The 20,991-nt window shown below is 40.5% G+C and overlaps 1 protein-coding gene across 1 annotated transcript; it reads left to right on the forward strand.

The window, feature by feature from the left end:
- The first annotated feature begins 2,361 nt into the window (after nt 1–2,361).
- Nucleotides 2,362–17,771, forward strand: LOC138641617 (cathelicidin-6-like). The gene is made up of 4 exons (XM_069729140.1): nt 2,362–2,729; nt 2,990–3,091; nt 11,692–11,763; nt 17,544–17,771. Exons 1-4 carry the CDS (start codon nt 2,541–2,543, stop codon nt 17,667–17,669), a joined length of 489 nt encoding a protein of 162 aa, XP_069585241.1. The 5' UTR covers nt 2,362–2,540; the 3' UTR covers nt 17,670–17,771.
- The last annotated feature ends 3,220 nt before the right edge of the window (nt 17,772–20,991 follow it).

The following is a 20,991-nucleotide window of genomic DNA, read 5'->3' on the forward strand; positions in this document are numbered from 1 at the left end:
TCCATGTGGTATAATGCACAGCCCATAGTCATCCATGTAGTATAATGCACAGCCCATAGTCATCCATGTAGTATAATGCACAGCCCATAGTCATCCATGTAGTATAATGCACAGCCCATAGTCATCCATGTGGTATAATGCACAGCCCATAGTCATCCATGTAGTATAATGCACAGCCCATAGTCATCCATGTGGTATAATGCACAGCCCATAGTCATACATGTAGTATAATGCACAGCCCATAGTCATCCATGTAGTATAATGCACAGCCCATAGTCATCCATGTAGTATAATGCACAGCCCATAGTCATACATGTAGTATAATGCACAGCCCATAGTCATCCATGAAGTATAATGCACAGCCCATAGTCATCCATGTAGTATAATGCACAGCCCATAGTCATCCATGTGGTATAATGCACAGCCCATAGTCATACATGTAGTATAATGCACAGCCCATAGTCATCCATGTAGTATAATGCACAGCCCATAGTCATCCATGTAGTATAATGCACAGCCCATAGTCATCCATGTAGTATAATGCACAGCCCATAGTCATCCATGTAGTATAATGCACAGCCCATAGTCATCCATGTAGTATAATGCACAGCCCATAGTCATCCATGTAGTATAATGCACAGCCCATAGTCATCCATGTATAATACACAGCCCATAGTCATACATGTAGTATAATACACAGCCCATACTCATACATGTAGTATAATACACAGCCCACACTCATACATGTAGTATAATACACAGCCCATAGTCATCCATGTAGTATAATGCACAGCCCATAGTCATCCATGTGGTATAATGCACAGCCCATAGTCATCCATGTTGTATAATGCACAGCCCATAGTCATCCATGTAGTATAATGCACAGCTCATAGTCATACATGTAGTATAATGCACAGTCCATAGTCATCCATGTAGTATAATACACAGCCCATAGTCATCCATGTTGTATAATGCACAGCCCATAGTCATACATGTAGTATAATGCACAGTCCATAGTCATCCATGTAGTATAATGCACAGTCCATAGTCATCCATGTAGTATAATACACAGCCCATAGTCATCCATGTAGTATAATGCACAGCTCATAGTCATACATGTAGTATAATGCACAGCCCATAGTCATCCATGTAGTATAATGCACAGCTCATAGTCATCCATGTAGTATAATACACAGCCCATAGTCATCCATGTAGTATAATGCACAGCCCATAGTCATCCATGTAGTATAATGCACAGCTCATAGTCATACATGTAGTATAATGCACAGCCCATAGTCATCCATGTAGTATAATACACAGCCCATAGTCATACATGTAGTATAATACACAGCCCATAGTCATACATGTAGTATAATACACAGCCCATAGTCCTCCATGTAGTATAATGCACAGCCCATAGTCATCAATGTAGTATAATACACAGCCCATAGTCACCGTCTAATGATAATAAGGTGACTCCACTGACCCCTGCTGACTCTGGTGACTCTGCTGACCTCACCCTCTAACGATAATGAGATGACTCTGACTCTGCTGACCCTGCCCTCTAATGAAAATGAGATGACTCTGCTGACCCCGCCCTCTAATGATAATGAGATGACTCCGCTGACCCCACCCTCTAATGAAAATGAGGTGACTCTGCTGACCACGCCCTATAATGATAATGAGATGACTCTGCTGACCCCACCCTCTAATAATGAGATGACTCTGCTGACCCCACCCTCTAATGATAATGAGGTGACTCCTCTGACCCCTGCTGACTCTGGTGACTCTGCTGACCTCACCCTCTAAAAAAAATGAGATGACTCTGACTCTGCTGATCCCGCCCTCTAATGAAAATGAGATGACTCTGCTAACCACGCCCCCTAAAGATAATGAGATGACTCCGCTGACCCTCCCTATAATGATAATGAGATGACTCCGCTGACCCCACCCTCTAATGAAAATGAGGTGACTCTGCTGACCACGCCCTATAATGATAATGAGATGACTCTGCTGACCCCACCCTCTAATGATGAGATGACTCTGCTGACCCCACCCTCTAATGATAATGAGGTGACTCCACTGACCCCTGCTGACTCTGGTGACTCTGCTGACCTCACCCTCTAACGATAATGAGATGACTCTGACTCTGCTGATCCCGCCCTCTAATGAAAATTAGATGACTCTGCTGACCCCGCCCTCTAATGAAAATTAGATGACTCTGCTGACCCCGCCCTCTAATGATAATGAGATTACTCTGCTGACCCCGCCCTCTAATGATAATGAGATTACTCCACTGACCCCGCCCTCTAATGATAATGAGATGAGATTCCTTGTCCTAAAGCTGTAATCTCCTCTGACTGAATTGGTTTGTCCCAGGGAGATCTCTGTTATATTCAGTCATTTCTCCTCAGCCTCAGTACCCCGTCAGCCGCGCGGATGGAAGGGTTTCACCATCGCCCAGGAATATGAGGAACTAGAGGCTCAATAAAAAAGAGCAGCGGAGCGGGGAGCGGCCATTACCGCTGACAGAGGCCACGATGAGGAGCTGGAGGCTGTCTCTGCTGCTGCTCTCTGCTGTCACATTACACGGCTGTCTCTCTGACACTCCAGAGCCGGGGATCAAAGATGGAAGATCTATAGGAGACATCACCGACCTCTACAACCAGAAGGAGAGGGTCACGTACTTATATAAATCCCTGCAGCAGATCCACATTGCTCCTCCAGAGGTAAAGCACTGATTATGGAGATTTACCCAGAATGCATTTCTTTTGCAGCTTGTTATGTAAATAAGATATTTGCATATTTACACATTTACATCCAAATCTGATCCTCTGCTGGGAAGGGAACAATCTTGAAAAAAGCAGAATTTACTATAGAGAATATTTTATTGCAGAGTGTAAAAAAGTGTGACAAACGTCAGCGACAATAGTAACTGTCACGAGTTTCTACCACTTAATATAAGTATTTATCCTTCTCTATTTAATAGGAGGGTAAAATCCCAGATGGAAGATCCTTCATCATTAAAGAGACGGTGTGCCTGAAGTCTGAGGATCCCGATTTATCGCAATGTGATTTCAAGCCGGACGGAGTGAGTAATGGAAACACAGAGCTAACACATAATGTATACGCTGCATAATATTCCAAAATATCAAGTCTTATTATTAAGTATCTCCTCCCGGGCTGATCCACTGGTCAGACAGAAACTACAAGTTCTGTGCAGTTCTGTGGATGATGAACAGAACTTGTAGATGACGAGGAAAAAGCTAACATATTAAACACCTTCTTCTCCACGGTATTCACGGTGGAAAATGAAATGCTAGGTGAAATCCCAAGAAACAATGAAAACCCTATATTAAGGGTCACCAATCTAACCCAAGAAGAGGTGCGAAACCGGCTAAATAAGATTAAAATAGATAAATCTCCGGGTCCGGATGGCATACACCCACGAGTACTAAGAGAACTAAGTAATGTAATAGATAAACCATTATTTCTTATTTTTAGTGACTCTATAGCGACAGGGTCTGTTCCGCAGGACTGGCGCATAGCAAATGTGGTGCCAATATTCAAAAAGGGCTCTAAAAGTGAACCTGGAAATTATAGGCCAGTAAGTCTAACCTCTATTGTTGGTAAAATATTTGAAGGGTTTCTGAGGGATGTTATTCTGGATTATCTCAATGAGAATAACTGTGTAACTCCATATCAGCATGGGTTTATGAGAAATCGCTCCTGTCAAACCAATCTAATCAGTTTTTATGAAGAGGTAAGCTATAGACTGGACCACGGTGAGTCATTGGACGTGGTATATCTCGATTTTTCCAAAGCGTTTGATACCGTGCCACACAAGAGGTTGGTACACAAAATGAGAATGCTTGGTCTGGGGGAAAATGTGTGTAAATGGGTTAGTAACTGGCTTAGTGATAGAAAGCAGAGGGTGGTTATAAATGGTATAGTCTCTAACTGGGTCGCTGTGACCAGTGGGGTACCGCAGGGGTCGGTATTGGGACCTGTTCTCTTCAACATATTCATTAATGATCTGGTAGAAGGTTTACACAGTAAAATATCGATATTTGCAGATGATACAAAACTATGTAAAGCAGTTAATACAAGAGAAGATAGTATTCTGCTACAGATGGATCTGGATAAGTTGGAAACTTGGGCTGAAAGGTGGCAGATGAGGTTTAACAATGATAAATGTAAGGTTATACACATGGGAAGAAGGAATCAATGTCACCATTACACACTGAACGGGAAACCACTGGGTAAATCTGACAGGGAGAAGGACTTGGGGATCCTAGTTAATGATAAACTTACCTGGAGCAGCCAGTGCCAGGCAGCAGCTGCCAAGGCAAACAGGATCATGGGGTGCATTAAAAGAGGTCTGGATACACATGATGAGAGCATTATACTGCCTCTGTACAAATCCCTAGTTAGACCGCACATGGAGTACTGTGTCCAGTTTTGGGCACCGGTGCTCAGGAAGGATATAATGGAACTAGAGAGAGTACAAAGGAGGGCAACAAAATTAATAAAGGGGATGGGAGAACTACAATACCCAGATAGATTAGCGAAATTAGGATTATTTAGTCTAGAAAAAAGACGACTGAGGGGCAATCTAATAACCATGTATAAGTATATAAGGGGACAATACAAATATCTCGCTGAGGATCTGTTTATACCAAGGAAGGTGACGGGCACAAGGGGGCATTCTTTGCGTCTGGAGGAGAGAAGGTTTTTCCACCAACATAGAAGAGGATTCTTTACTGTTAGGGCAGTGAGAATCTGGAATTGCTTGCCTGAGGAGGTGGTGATGGCGAACTCAGTCGGGGGGTTCAAGAGAGGCCTGGATGTCTTCCTGGAGCAGAACAATATTGTATCATACAATTATTAGGTTCTGTAGAAGGACGTAGATCTGGGGATTTATTATGATGGAATATTGGCTGAACTGGATGGACAAATGTCTTTTTTCGGCCTTACTAACTATGTTACTATGTTACTATGTTACTTGCTAAAAAGTAAAAAAAGAAATGTACAAGTATATCAAATGGAAAGTGGGGGCATATCTAAAGAAGAATATAATGCTGTTTGCAGGGAATGCAGGGCAAGAGTTAGAAGAGCTAAAGCCAGTAGTGAAGTGAGGCTTGCAAGGGAGACCAAAAGTAATAAACAGGATTTTGGCAGTCTGTCAAAAGCAAAAGAAAAGTCACTGATGCTATAGGATTATTACTAGATGAAAAAGGTGAAGTAGTCAAAAATGATGTTGAAAAGGCTGAACTTTTAAAGTCCTATTTTTCCTCTGTGTTCTCTAAGAAAGTAATTGTAACATCAACTGATCTTCACGGTGCCATCAAAGGAATAAAATAATCCACACTATCCATAAACAGAGAGATGGGGAGGGAACACTGAGCTAATTTACATCTCCTGGTCCAGATAAATTACATCTTAGGGTACTGAAAGAGTTAGCAGAGGAAATTGCAGAACCATTAGCCGGAATCTTTGAAAAATCATGCAGAACAGGAAAAGTCTTAGAAGATTGGAAATGGGCAAATGTTATTGCCATCATCAAAAAACTAAAGATGATGGTGGCAAGAAATTAAAGACCAGTGAGCATTTGATAAATAATTTCTTACTATCCTTATTGAAAAAAATGACAAAGTATGGGATTGACAAGGCTACGGTTAGGTGGATTCATAACTGTAGGTAAACGCATCTAATTTGCAGACGATGCAATGCTAGAAGGGATAGCTAACAGTACAGAAGATAGAAAGGATTCAGAAGGATCTAGAGAAGCTTGAACAATGGGCAGCGACTAATAGAATGGTATTTACAAGGGAGAAATACAAGATTCTACATCTGGGCAAGAAAAACAAAAATTACGGTACATCTACAGAATGGGAGGAATAAAACTAAGCAACCACACGTGTGAAAAAGACTTGGGTATACTAATAGATCACAGACTGCACATGAGTCAACAGTGTGATGCAGCAGCAAAAAGGCAAAGAGTTCTGTGATGTATTAAGAGAAGCAAAGAGTCTAGATCATGTGAAATAATTATCCCCTCTACTCCTTGGTCAGACGTCATCTGGAATACTTTGTACAGTTCTGCGCGCCATATTTTAAAAAAGACATTGAAAAATTGGTGCAAGCTCTGAGAAGAGCGACCAGGATGGTGAGCGGACTACAAAGTATGTCCTAAGAGGAATGGTTACAGGATCTGGGAATGTTTAGCTGCAAAAAAGAAGGATGAGAAGACTTAACAGCTGTCTACAAATATCTGAAGGGCTGTCACAGAGAGATCATCATTATTCTAAATTGCACATCGAAACACAAGCAGCAATGGGAAGAAACTGAAAGGGAGAAGATACAGATTAGAGATTAGAAAAATCTTTTTGACAGTGAGGATGATCAATGAGTGGAACAGGCGGCAACGAGAGGTGGTGAGTTCTCCTTCAATAGAAGTCTTCACACAGAGGTTGGACAGACATCTATCTGAGATGGTTTAGTGAGTCCTGCACTGAGCCGGGGGTTGGACACAAGGACCCCAGAGGTCCCGATGACCCCGGAGATCCTTTTCAACTCTAACATTCTATGATTTAGCTTTAGGAGATTGTTCCACCACTACAAGCCCAACACCAAATAAGGAAACAGGAAGATTTGTGTCCATAAATAACCACTAAAAATATATATGTCATATATTGATCTATGTACATTTAAAGAACTATTCACTTATACCAACTAAATTGTATGCAGACAGAAGAACCACTGTCATATACATCCAGTCTTTACACTCATGATGCTGACAGCAATGATTTTAATGTAGCTAAAAAAATTGTATCAGTCAACATATTTTGCTAGACAGATTGTTGGCATTGTACTGAATTCTTGTTTGCTCATTATAGACATGAGTAACATGACTACAGAGTAATAAAACAAATTCAATACTGCTCTTATGTAGAAGAATATAACTACTATAATACTGCTCCATGTACAAGAATATAACTACTATAATACTGCTCCTATGTACAAGAATATAACTACTATAATACTGCCCCTATGTACAAGAATATAACTACTATAATACTGCTCCTATATACAAGAATATAATTACTATAATACTGCTCCTATGTACAAGAACATAACTACTATAATACTGCTCCTATGTACAAGAATATAACTACTATATTACTGCTCCTGTGTACAAGAATATAACTACTATAATACTGCCCATATGTACAAGAATATAACTACTATAATACTGTCCTCTATGTACAAGAATATAACTACTATAATACTGCTCCTATGTACAAGAATATAACTACTATAATACTGCCCTCTATATACAAGAATATAATTACTATAATACTGCCCCTATGGACAAGAATATAACTACTATAATACTGCCCTCTATATACAAGAATATAATTACTATAATACTGCCCCTATGGACAAGAATATAACTACTATAATACTGCTCCTATGTACAAGAATATAACTACTATATTACTGCTCCTGTGTACAAGAATATAACTACTATAATACTGCCCATATGTACAAGAATATAACTACTATAATACTGCTCTTATGTACAAGAATATAACTACTATAATACTGCCCCATGTACAAGAATATAACTACTATAATACTGCTCTTATGTACAAGAATATAACTACTATAATACTGCTCCTATGTACAAGAATATAACTACTATAATACTGCCCCTATGTACAAGAATATAAATACTATAATACTGCCCCTATGTACAAGAATATAACTACTATAATACTGCTCCTATGTACAAGAATATAACTACTATATTACTGCTCCTGTGTACAAGAATATAACTACTATAATACTGCCCATATGTACAAGAATATAACTACTATAATACTGCTCCTATGTACAAGAATATAACTACTATAATACTGCTCCTATGTACAAGAATATAACTACTATAATACTGCCCCATGTACAAGAATATAACTACTATAATACTGCCCCTATATACAAGAATATAACTACTATAATACTGCCCCTATATACAAGAATATAACTACTATAATACTGCCCCATGTACAAGAATATAACTACTATAATACTGCCCCCTATATACAAGAATATAACTTCTATAATACTGCCCCTATGTACAAGAATATAACTACTATAATACTGCTCCTATGTACAAGAATATAACTACTATAATACTGCTCCTATGTACAAGAATATAACTACTATAATACTGCTCCTATGTACAAGAATATAACTACTATAATACTGCCCCTATATACAAGAATATAACTACTATAATACTGCCCCTATGTACAAGAATATAACTACTATAATACTGCCCCCTGTGTACAAGAATATAACTACTATAATACTGCCCCTATGTACAAGAATATAACTACTATAATACTGCTCCTATGTACAAGAATATAACTACTATAATACTGCCCCTATATACAAGAATATAACTACTATAATACTGCCCCTATGTACAAGAATATAACTACTATAATACTGCCCCTATGTACAAGAATATAACTACTATAATACTGCTCCTATGTACAAGAATATAACTACTATATTACTGCTCCTATGTACATGAATATAACTACTATAATACTGCCCATATGTACAAGAATATAACTACTATAATACTGCTCCTATGTACAAGAATATAACTACTATAATACTGCTCCTATGTACAAGAATATAACTACTATAATACTGCCCCTATGTACAAGAATATAACTACTATAATACTGCCCCTATATACAAGAATATAACTACTATAATACTGCCCCTATATACAAGAATATAACTACTATAATACTGCCCCATGTACAAGAATATAACTACTATAATACTGCCCCTATGTACAAGAATATAACTACTATAATACTGCTCCTATGTACAAGAATATAACTACTATAATAATGTCCCTATGTACAAGAATATAACTACTATAATACTGCCCCTATATACAAGAATATAACTACTATAATGCTGCTCCTATGTACAAGAATATAACTACTATAATACTGCACCTATGTACAAGAATATAACTACTATAATACTGCTCCTATGTACAAGAATATAACTACTATAATACTGCTCCTATGTACAAGAATATAACTACTATAATACTGCCCCTATATACAAGAATATAACTACTATAATACTGCCCCTATGTACAAGAATATAACTACTATAATACTGCCCCCTGTGTACAAGAATATAACTACTATAATACTGCCCCTATGTACAAGAATATAACTACTATAATACTGCTCCTATGTACAAGAATATAACTACTATAATACTGCTCCCATGTACAAGAAAATAACTACTATAATACTGCTCCCATGTACAAGAATATAACTACTATAATACTGCTCCTATGTACAAGAATATAACTACTATAATACTGCCCCTATATACAAGAATATAACTACTATAATACTGCCCCTATATACAAGAATATAACTACTATAATACTGCTCCTATGTACAAGAATATAACTACTATAATACTGCTCCTATGTACAAGAATATAACTACTATAATACTGTCCCTATGTACAAGAATATAACTACTATAATACTGCCCCTATATACAAAAATATAACTACTATAATGCTGCTCCTATGTACAAGAATATAACTACTATAATACTGCTACTATGTACAAGAATATAACTGCTATAATACTGCTCCTATGTACAAGAATATAACTGCTATAATACTGCCCCTATGTACAAGAATATAACTACTATAATACTGCCCCCTATGTACAAGAATATAACTACTATAATACTGCTCCTATGTACAAGAATATAACTACTATAATACTGCCCCCATGTACAAGAATATAACTACTATAATACTGCCCCCTATGTACAAGAATATAACTACTGTAATACTGCCCCCTATGTACAAGAATATAACTACTGTAATACTGCCCCCTATGTACAAGAATATAACTACTATAATACTGCCCCTATGTACAAGAATATAACTACTATAATACTGCTCCTATGTACAGGAATATAACTATTATAATACTGCCCCTATGTACAAGAAAATAACTACTATAATACTGCTCCTATGTACAAGAATATTACTACTATAATACTGCTCCTATGTACAAGAATATAACTACTATAATACTGCCCCTATGTACAAGAATATAACTACTATAATACTGCCCCTATGTACAGGAATATAACCACTATAATACTGCTCCTATGTACAGAATATAACTACTATAATACTGCCCCTATGTATAAGAATATAACTACTATAATACTGCTCCTATGTACAGGAATATAACCACTATAATACTGCTCCTATATACAAGAATATAACTACTATAATACTGCCCCTATGTACAAGAATATAACTACTATAATACTGCTCCTATGTACAAGAATATAACTACTATAATACTGCCCCTATGTACAGGAATATAACTACTATAATACTGCTCCTATGTACAAGAATATAACTACTATAATACTGCCCCTATGTACAGGAATATAACTACTATAATACTGCTCCTATGTACAAGAATATAACTACTATAATACTGCCCCTATGTACAAGAATATAACTACTATAATACTGCCCCTATGTACAGGAATATAACCACTATAATACTGCTCCTATGTACAGAATATAACTACTATAATACTGCCCCTATGTATAAGAATATAACTACTATAATACTGCTCCTATGTACAGGAATATAACCACTATAATACTGCTCCTATATACAAGAATATAACTACTATAATACTGCCCCTATGTACAAGAATATAACTACTATAATACTGCTCCTATGTACAAGAATATAACTACTATAATACTGCCCCTATGTACAGGAATATAACTACTATAATACTGCTCCTATGTACAAGAATATAACTACTATAATACTGCCCCTATATACAAGAATATAACTACTATAATACTGCCCCTATGTACAAGAATATAACTACTATAATACTGCTCCTATGTACAAGAATATAACTACTATAATACTGCCCCTATGTACAGGAATATAACTACTATAATACTGCTCCTATGTACAAGAATATAACTACTATAATACTGCTCCTATGTACAAGAATATAACTACTATAATACTGCCCCTATGTACAGGAATATAACTACTATAATACTGCTCCTATGTACAAGAATATAACTACTATAATACTGCCCCTATGTACAGGAATATAACTACTATAATACTGCTCCTATGTACAAGAATATAACTACTATAATACTGCTCCTATGTACAAGAATATAACTACTATAATACTGCCCCTATGTACAAGAATATAACTACTATAATACTGCCCCTATGTACAAGAATATAACTACTATAATACTGCTCCTATGTACAAGAATATAACTACTATAATACTGCTCCTATGTAAAAGAATATAACTACTATAATACTGCTCCTATGTACAGGAATATAAGTTATATCTGTTTCCCCAGATTAGTCTTTTGTGTTCCATGTTGTTATTATGATGTTGGACTCCTTTTCTAGTTGTTGGTTGCTGGATATCATCTTCATTCCTCGTCTTGTGATGAATTAGTTACATTTACGTTCAGGTTATGTGATAATTGTGATCAGTTTTTGGCTTTCTTGTTCTGTTGATGACTTTTCTTGTGTTTTTGTTGCAGGATGTGAAAATATGTGCTCTGGATGTGGGTGATGATGGCTCTAAGGATATACAATGTATCAGCCAGAACAAGGTAATACAACCGTAGGAGACTGTATTCCTTTTTGGATGAAATGCCGCAAGTATCATCTACTGAAAGGTGTCACCACTCCTGAGATTCTCCTCCCCTTACGTTACCCCCATACTTTACACTGCTTATTTTGATGAAGAAAAAAGCTATTGAATACTTTGAAGTTAAAAGTAACATTTTCACTATTGAGCCCACCATGATCATACAGCTGATATTTTTCTGCAATGTTTTATTTCTTGGAGCACCACTGAGTGGTTTTCCGCATCTCCTTAGGTTTTCTTTGTTTATCTCTTTACAGAACATTTCATTTTTCCCCCCTTTCTTCATCTGTAGTTGTCTCTTCTCCAATGATCGGGATGTTTTCAATAATAATGTAAATGATTATAATTTTTTTTTGTATCTTTCTTCTCTAAATTAAATTAATAACCTGTGATTCTTAAAAGGGACTTATGTCTTATATACAATTGAACTTTGTGGACTGCAATGATGGAAATTGTCTGCAGAAGAGGACTGGAACTGTAGCGCCACCTATTGGAAGTAGCAATCCTACAAGTCAATATCGACTCTCTAACGAGCCTTGCCACATGACTTAGGATAAAATCCAGGTTCAAAATCTCAGTTTGCAGACACTGTGTTTCGGGGTACTGTCCCTCGTCAAAACATGTCACTCTCCACAAGGAGAAACGTTACCCCATGGATCACAGTCAGACCCCTCTCACACATCCAAACCAGATCTCATACTTTGCACTGATGAGGGGCAACACCCAAAATACAGTGTCTGCAAATTGAGATTTTGGTTTTGGCTTTTATCCTAAGTCATGTGACAAGGCTCGTTAGAGAGTCGATATTGATTTTAGGATTGCTACTTCCAGTAGGTGACTCTAGAGTTCCAGTCCTCTTCCTCTCTGAAGAGACAATTTACATATTTCCCAGAGGAACATTGCGGCTTAAAAGTCTCCTCACCTCAGCATGTCAGGTTTGACATGTCACTCTCCACAAGGAGAAACGTGAACCCTTGGATCCCAGACTGTAATGATGTAAAAGATGGCATGGTGTCCATGCCCCACAGAGCCGATAGTTTCACCATCTTTCATCAACCCATAACTGCTCCACAGTGATGAGACCTGTCCCATATTCTTCATATTCCTTTGGTGGATGTTCTTTGTAGGCTCTCTCCTGCCCCACCAGTATAGATAGATGAGACTGCCCCCTTATTCCTCTTGTGGATGCCCCTTGTAGGCTCTCTCCTGCCCCACCAGTATAGATGAGACCTCTCCCATATTCCTTAGGTGGATGCCCCTTGTAGGCACGCTCCTATAAGTGAGACATCTCTCTTATTCCTCTTGTGGATGCCCCTTGTAGGCTCTCTCCTGCCCCACCAGTATAGATGAGACCTCTGCCATATTCCTTGGGTGGATGTTCCTTGTAGGCACGCTCCTGCTCCACCAGTATAAATGAGACCGCTCCCATATTCCTTGGGTGGATGCCCCTTGTAGGCGCTCTCCTGTTCCACCAGTATAGATGAGACCTCTCCCATATTCCCCTGGTGGATGCCTCTTGTAGGCTCTCTCCTGCTCCACCAGCATAGATGAGACCTCTTCCATATTCCTTGGGTGGATGCCTCTTGTAGGCTCTCTCCTGCTCCACCAGTATAGATGAGACCTCTTCCATATTCCTTGGGTGGATGCCCTTTGTAGGCACGCTCCTATAAGTGAGACATCTCTCTTATTCCTCTGGTGGATGTTCCTTGTAGGCTCTCTCCTGCCCCACCAGAATAGATGAGACCTCTCCCATATTCCTTGGGTGGATGCCCCTTGTAGGCGCTCTCCTGCTCCACCAGTATAGATGAGACCTCTCCCATATTCCTTGGGTGGATGCCCCTTGTAGGCACGCTCCTATAAATGAGACATCTCTCTTATTCCTCTGGTGGATGTTCCTTGTAGGCTCTCTCCTGCCCCACCAGTATAGATGAGACCGCTCCCTTATTCCTCTTGTGGATGTTCCTTGTAGGCTCTCTCCTGCCCCACCAGTATAGATGAGACCTCTCCCATATTCCTTGGGTGGATGCCCCTTGTAGGCGCTCTCCTGTTCCACCAGTATAGATGAGACCTCTCCCATATTCCTTGGGTGGGTGCCCCTTGTAGGCGCTCTCCTGTTCCACCAGAATAGATGAGACCGCTTACTTATTCCTCTTGTGGATGCCCCTTGTAGGCGCTCTCCTGCTCCACCAGTATAGATGAGACCTCTCCCATATTCCTTGGGTGGATGCCCCTTGTAGGCACGCTCCTATAAATGAGACATCTCTCTTATTCCTCTGGTGGATGTTCCTTGTAGGCTCTCTCCTGCCCCACCAGAATAGATGAGACCGCTCCCTTATTCCTCTTGTGGATGCCATCTAAGAAAAGATCAGTTTTTGTACCAGATGAATGGGGGGCCTGAACATCCTTTGTTTGCCACGCTGTCATGTGGATGACAGTGCTGCAAATACGGTCACTAATCAGCGGTTAGATCATTACCACAAGTCACAGAGCTGGGGTCAGATGACAGCGTGAGCCAGCAGCTGTGACCGGTGGTAAAAAGGTTACATCCGGACACAGGCGTTGGCAGGTGAGACAGCACTACTCCCATGAGCCTACACCTGTTGTCATTAATAACAGTGGGAGCAGGCGTGGCTGATGGGAGTATTCATCAGACAGCACCTGTGCTACAAATAAATAAATTTAAAAAAATGACGTGGGGTCTCTTCTATTTCTGAGAACCAGCACAGGCAAAACTGACAGCTGTGGGCTGCAACCTTCAGCTTTATCATGGCTGGTTATGAAGAATAGAGGGGTTTCCACACCATTTTATTAAATAATTTAAATAAGTAATTTAAAAAAAGGTGTGGGGCCCTCCCTATTTTTGACAACCAGCCAATCTGAAGCGTACAGCTGGGGGCTGGTATTCTCAGACTGGTAAGGGACCATGTATATTGTCACCCTCAGCCTAAAAATAGCAAAAATGTAGATGTATCAATTCTGGCGCTTTGCCAGGTCCTTCCCACTTGCCCTGGTGCAGTGGCATGTGGGGAAATGGTTGTGAAGTTGATGTCAGCTGCTTTATGGCCGCTGACGTCAATCCCAAAGGTTAGTAATGGAGAGGCGTCAATAAGACACCCCCATTACTAACCCCATAGTAAGTTTTGAAATAAACACACGGCCAGAATAAAATCATTTAATTGAAATAAATGACACAGACTCATTTTATTTGAAAATATAATAAAAAAAAGCAGAGTTATACTCACAGTTATATGGGGTTGTCTTAAAACACCTCTCCATTACTAACCTGTGGGCTTGATGTCAGCGGCCATAAAACAGCTGACATCAACTCTGACAGCTGAGGGTTGCAGCTTTCAGTTTTGACTGGCTGGTTATCAAAAACAGAAGAAACTCCATGCCATTTTTTTTTAAATATATATATATATTTATTTATAGCACAGGCGCCAGCTGTTGAAACTATCAGCGGTGCCTGCTCTTGCTGTTTTCAGTGACAACAGGTGTAGGCTGATGTGAGTAGTACTTCCTCATCAGCAGATGCATGTGACCAAAGGTAACTTTTTTACTACCAGTCTCAGTTGGTGGCTCACGCTATCACCCGACAGCGTGGGAACCGCAGCTCTCTGACCAGTGGCAATGATTTTGCTGATGATCAGAGCCGCCAATGTTTCTCGCACTGTCATGCAGATCATAGGGTGGGCAACACCTGATGTTTGGGGTGCCGAACCCGAACAGTAACACAGACTTCCTGGAGAAGTCCGTGTTCGGGGTCCATGCCCAAACACTAACTGTTCGCTACAGATCCTGAACCTTACTGTTCGGATTCACCCATCTGTAGTCTCCCGTATAGATAGGACCTTTCACAATTCTACAGGTGGATGATTCTTGAAGGATTTTTCTCTGCTCCATCCGTAACAATGAGGTCTCTCATATCCCTCAGATGGATTCTTCTTCCAGACTTCAGTTCAGCTCCACCACTACACTGTAGATGATATCTCCCATAATCCTTAGGTGGATGATTCTTCTGGGCTCCATCTATGCTCCATCAGATAAGATCTTACTTGTATTGTGCAGTTTGATGTTTCTTCCATGTCCCATCCTGCTCCTCTAGTAGGGATGAAATCGCTTATATTACTCAGATGGATGATTCTTCCAGGGACCATATCGGTTATACCAATATAGAAAAGACCTGTCCCATAACCTCTAGGCTTTACGTTGCTCCACTAGAAAAGATCAGTTTTCTCATATTCGCCAGGCGGATGACTCCTCCAGACTCCATTCTGCTCCATCACCATAAGTCATGAGAGCTCCCTCATGTCTCTCAGGTAAAAGCTTCTCCTAGGTCCATTCTGCTTCATCACCACCAGTCATGAGAGCTCCCTCATGTCTCTCAGGTAAAAGCTTCTCCTAGGTCCATTCTGCTCCATCACCATAAGTTATAAGAGCTCCCTCATGTCCCTCAGGTAAAAGCTTCTCCTAGGTCCATTCTGCTCCATCACCACCAGTCATGAGAGCTCCCTCATTTCCCTCAGGTAAAAGCTTCTCCTAGGTCCATTCTGCTCCATCACCATAAGTTATAAGAGCTCCCTCATGTCCCTCAGGTAAAAGCTTCTCCTAGGTCCATTCTGCTCCATCACCATAAGTCATGAGAGCTCCCTCATGTCCCTCAGGTAAAAGCTTCCTCTAGGTCCATTCTGCTCCATCACCATAAGTTATAAGAGCTCCCTCATGTCCCTCAGGTAAAAGCTTCTCCTAGGTCCATTCTGCTCCATCACCACCAGTCATGAGAGCTCCCTCATTTCCCTCAGGTAAAAGCTTCTCCTAGGTCCATTCTGCTTCATCACCACCAGTCATGAGAGCTCCCTCATGTCCCTCAGGTAAAAGCTTCTCCCAGGTCCATTCTGCTTCATCACCACCAGTCATGAGAGCTCCCTCATGTCCCTCAGGTAAAAGCTTCTCCTAGGTCCATTCTGCTCCATCACCATAAGTTATAAGAGCTCCCTCATGTCCCTCAGGTAAAAGCTTCTCCTAGGTCCATTCTGCTCCATCACCACCAGTCATGAGAGCTCCCTCATGTCCCTCAGGTAAAAGCTTCTCCCAGGTCCATTCTGCTTCATCACCACCAGTCATGAGAGCTCCCTCATGTCCCTCAGGTAAAAGCTTCTCCTAGGTCCATTCTGCTTCATCACCACCAGTCATGAGAGCTCCCTCATGTCCCTCAGGTAAAAGCTTCTCCTAGGTCCATTCAGCTTCATCACCACAAGTCATGAGAGCTCCCTCATGTCCTTCAGGTAAAAGCTTCTCCTAGGTCCATTCTGCTCCATCACCATAAGTCATGAGAGCTCCCTCATGTCCCTCAGGTAAAAGCTTCTCCTAGGTCCATTCTGCTTCATCACCACCAGTCATGAGAGCTCCCTCATGTCCCTCAGGTAAAAGCTTCTCCTAGGTCCATTCTTGTCCATCACCATAAGTCATGAGAGCTCCCTCATGTCCCTCAGGTAAAAGCTTCCTCAGGTGGATTCTTCTTCCACACTACGTCTCTGCTTGGCCAGTATATATACATATTCCTCAGTTGGACACGTCTTATAGGCTCTATCTTGCCCACCACTATAAATGAGATCTGTGATGTTCCTCATGTGGAATCTCCATCCATACTCTCACCCGCGCTTTCTCAGCTCCTTGTGACCCTGTTACCATTTTCTCTGCTGTTTCTCCACATGTAACATTTGTATTTCTTCTATGTTTCAGGTTGTTCGCGTCAGAAGATCTGGGAAGAAGAAGAAGAAGTGTAATAACGTCATCTGTAAGCTATTCCGAAGTGGAAGCACAAGTGTGATCGCTGGCGGAACACACACAGGACGCGTTGTGGCCTGAAGCTGCCCGACCGCAGAGACCTCCACCCGCCGACCCCCAATACCATGCACTCATACAAGTGCCAGGAACACCTTCCCTAAATAAATACTCTCATAGTCTCTGCTTTTGGGTAAAGTTTTGTTCGTGCTAAAGGTCTTACAGGCTGCCAAGAGGGAAATTAAAGGATAATTAGGGAGATAAATATTTTTATTCCTTAAATCCATATATTTTCCATTTAAAACATTTTCATGATAGCGTTTCATTACAAAATTAGAAACATTTTGTCTTCTCTATCCTCTTTGTATCACTGTACAAAGCAGACTGCAGAATGAGGCAGCAGTGATCCATCAGTGAGCTCGTCTCTGCTCTGAAACACTTATCCTCTTCTCAGTCCCAGGAGCTAAACTTTTATGTCATGATGAATCAGATTAGAAGATGGATCAGAAGAAGAGAGATAAGGGTCACAGATCAGAAGGAGCTCCCTGATGGATCACTGGTAACTCATTCTGCAATCTGTGATATATACCGGATGGAGAGGAGAGAGAAGTGTTACGGACCGGAAAACGAGATCATGGACTCATCACTGGTAACTGGTTCTGCAGTCTGCCATGTACACTACAACATATGTAGATAATGGAGAAGAGAGGAGATACAGAGCGGAGAAAGTGCTCACTGAAGGATCACTGGTGACTCATGTAGTCTGCTATGTACAGTGATATATAGAGGATGGAACAGACAACAGTTTTAGTTAAAACCCTAATGTATAACTGGTTTTTAACCAGATATACAGGGGCTTCTCACTAAATTAGAATATCATCAAAAAGTGAATTTATTTCAGTTCTTCAATACAAAAAGTGAATCTCCTACATTCTACAGAGTCATTACACACAGAGTGATCTATTTCACGTGTTTATTTCTGTTAATGTCGATGATTATGGCTTACAGCCAATGGAAAACCCAAAAGTCATTATCTCAGTAAATTAGAATACTTTATAACACCAGCTTGAAAAGTGATTTTAACATCCGAAATGTTCCCTACTGAAATGTATGATCAGTAAATGCGCTCAATACTTGGTCGGGCTCCTTTCGCATCAATTACTGCATCAATGCGGCGTGGCATGGAGGCGATCAGCCCGTGGCACTGCTGAGGGGTTATGGAAGCCCAGGTTGCTTTGATAGCAGCCTTCAGCTTGTCTGCATTGTTGGGTCTGGTGTCTCATCTTCCTCTTGACAACACTCCATAGATTCACCATCTTGGTCAACTTCTACCGCCTCGTCATAGTTACACCCACAGATAGCCCTTGCTGATGGCACGGTCTCATGATAATGGCTCAGTTGGTGGACATTCCCCCACCCCCCGAGTTCCTCCTGATGTGCGGGGCCCTCCCCTGTAATCCTTGTGAGTGAGAAGAGCCGATACATCTGCCACCAGCATTGTCGGAGGGTAATCTTTTGAGCAAGTCTTCCACTGCGGCCCTCTGGCATGCATGCACTGAAAATTAAATCAAAGAAAAGGAAAGTACAAGGTCCCAATAAAATCACAAATGTTTATTGATATAAATATAAAGTTAAAATAGTTAGAAAAATATCATATCATAGAAAGTTCACAAAAAGGGGTTCACATGGCAGAGTGAGGAAATGTTTTATAAAGACACCATAGTGACTCCAGGAAAATGGCCGCCGGAATCTCGAGAGATGAGATCTCAGCGCCGAAATCTCATCTCCCGAGATTCCGGTGGCCATTTTCCCAGAGTCAGTCATACAGGAACGCATGGACAAACTGCCGGGGGGCTATGGTCTTTCACAAAATGTTGCCAGAGCCCCCCGCAGCACCGGAGCCTCCAGCATCACCCGGGGCAGCAGCGGTGGCGGGCGAGGTGACAGCGGTGGCGGGCGGCAGCGGCGGCGGACACCCCCTCATCCCAGCCTGTAACGGTAAGTGGTATATCTGCTTTGTAAGACGCACCCCCATTTCCCCCAAAATTTGGGGGAAATAAAGTGCGTCTTACAAAACGGAAAATACGGTACTTTTTTTTGTTTGCCGCAACATTGCAATAAAATGCAATTAGAGGTGATAAGAACATTGTATCTACTCCAAAATTGTATCAATAAAAACTTCGGCTCAGGGTGCAAAAAATAAGCCCTCACCCAGCTTGATAGCTCAAAAAAAGAAAACTTTACAGGTCTCGGAAAATGGCAAAAAAAAAGCAAAAAAAACATTTCTTACAAATTTCCCCAAAATTTTTTCACTACTTAAATAAAAAATATATTTGGTATCTGTGCACTCATACTGAGCTGGAGAATCATATTGCCAAGGGATTGTAACCATATAGTGAAGATGATAAATTAAAAAAAAAAAACAATTGTGGAATTGTACTTTTTTGCTATTTTATCGCACTTGGAATTTTTTCCCTCCTTTCAGTACATCATATGATAAATGAATGATGTCATTCAAAGTCCAACTCATCCAGCAAAAAACAAGCCCTAATGCGGCTATATGGACAGAAAAATTAAAAAGTTTATGTCTCTTTGAAAAGGGGAGGAAAAGATGAAAATGATTAAAAAAAAAATGGAAACTCTTCGGGTAGTAAAGGGGTTAAAAAAAGGTTGCAAATTGATGACTAAGCCAAAAACATCTGGAAACACCAAACTGCTCCCCACAAAGATGAACATAACGATGTACTAAAAAAAGACTTTAAAAAGGCATAACTTGGAAAAATAATTTGGTTGCAAATGATAAACAAGCGAGAAAAATAAAAAATCTGTTAACCTCTTGCAATCGATGGTACACATTAAAACGGCTAAGGGTACGTATTTCCTCATCGCCATTTTAAGGTGATAAGGTGGAGGAGCCAGAAGAAGAGGAGGAAGTGTAAGATACAGAGGTTTGTCCCACAAGCCTTGGGGATTAAAAGACTTGTGGAGCAGCCCCTTGACCACCGACCTCCACAGCCACCGGAGTCACCCAGTGCGATGGTAAGCCCCTGTCTATGTTTGCACATCCAGGTGGTGAAATGTAACCTGGCAGACATTGATTTTTTCAAGGAACAGATGATATTGTCTGCAACAAGCTGGTGTAGCGCAGGCACATCTTTCTGAGAGAAGTAATGGCGACTGGGCAACTGGCTCTGGGGGACTGCAATGGGCATCAGCTTTCGGAAATCATCTGTTTCTACCAGGCGGAAAAGCAGCAATTTCCATGGCCAACAGATTGGAGATCGTGAAGTTCAAGCTCTTAGCTTTGCCATGTGTAAGAGGAAACAATCTTTTACGTGAGCACAACTGCAGAACCGTGGGCTGGCTGCAGTGCTGAGAGAGGGTGAAGTACGAAGAACAGGACAAA

The sequence above is a fragment of the Ranitomeya imitator genome, chromosome 6 (genome assembly GCF_032444005.1).
Source record: "Ranitomeya imitator isolate aRanImi1 chromosome 6, aRanImi1.pri, whole genome shotgun sequence".
NCBI classification, from domain to species: Eukaryota; Metazoa; Chordata; class Amphibia; order Anura; family Dendrobatidae; genus Ranitomeya; species Ranitomeya imitator.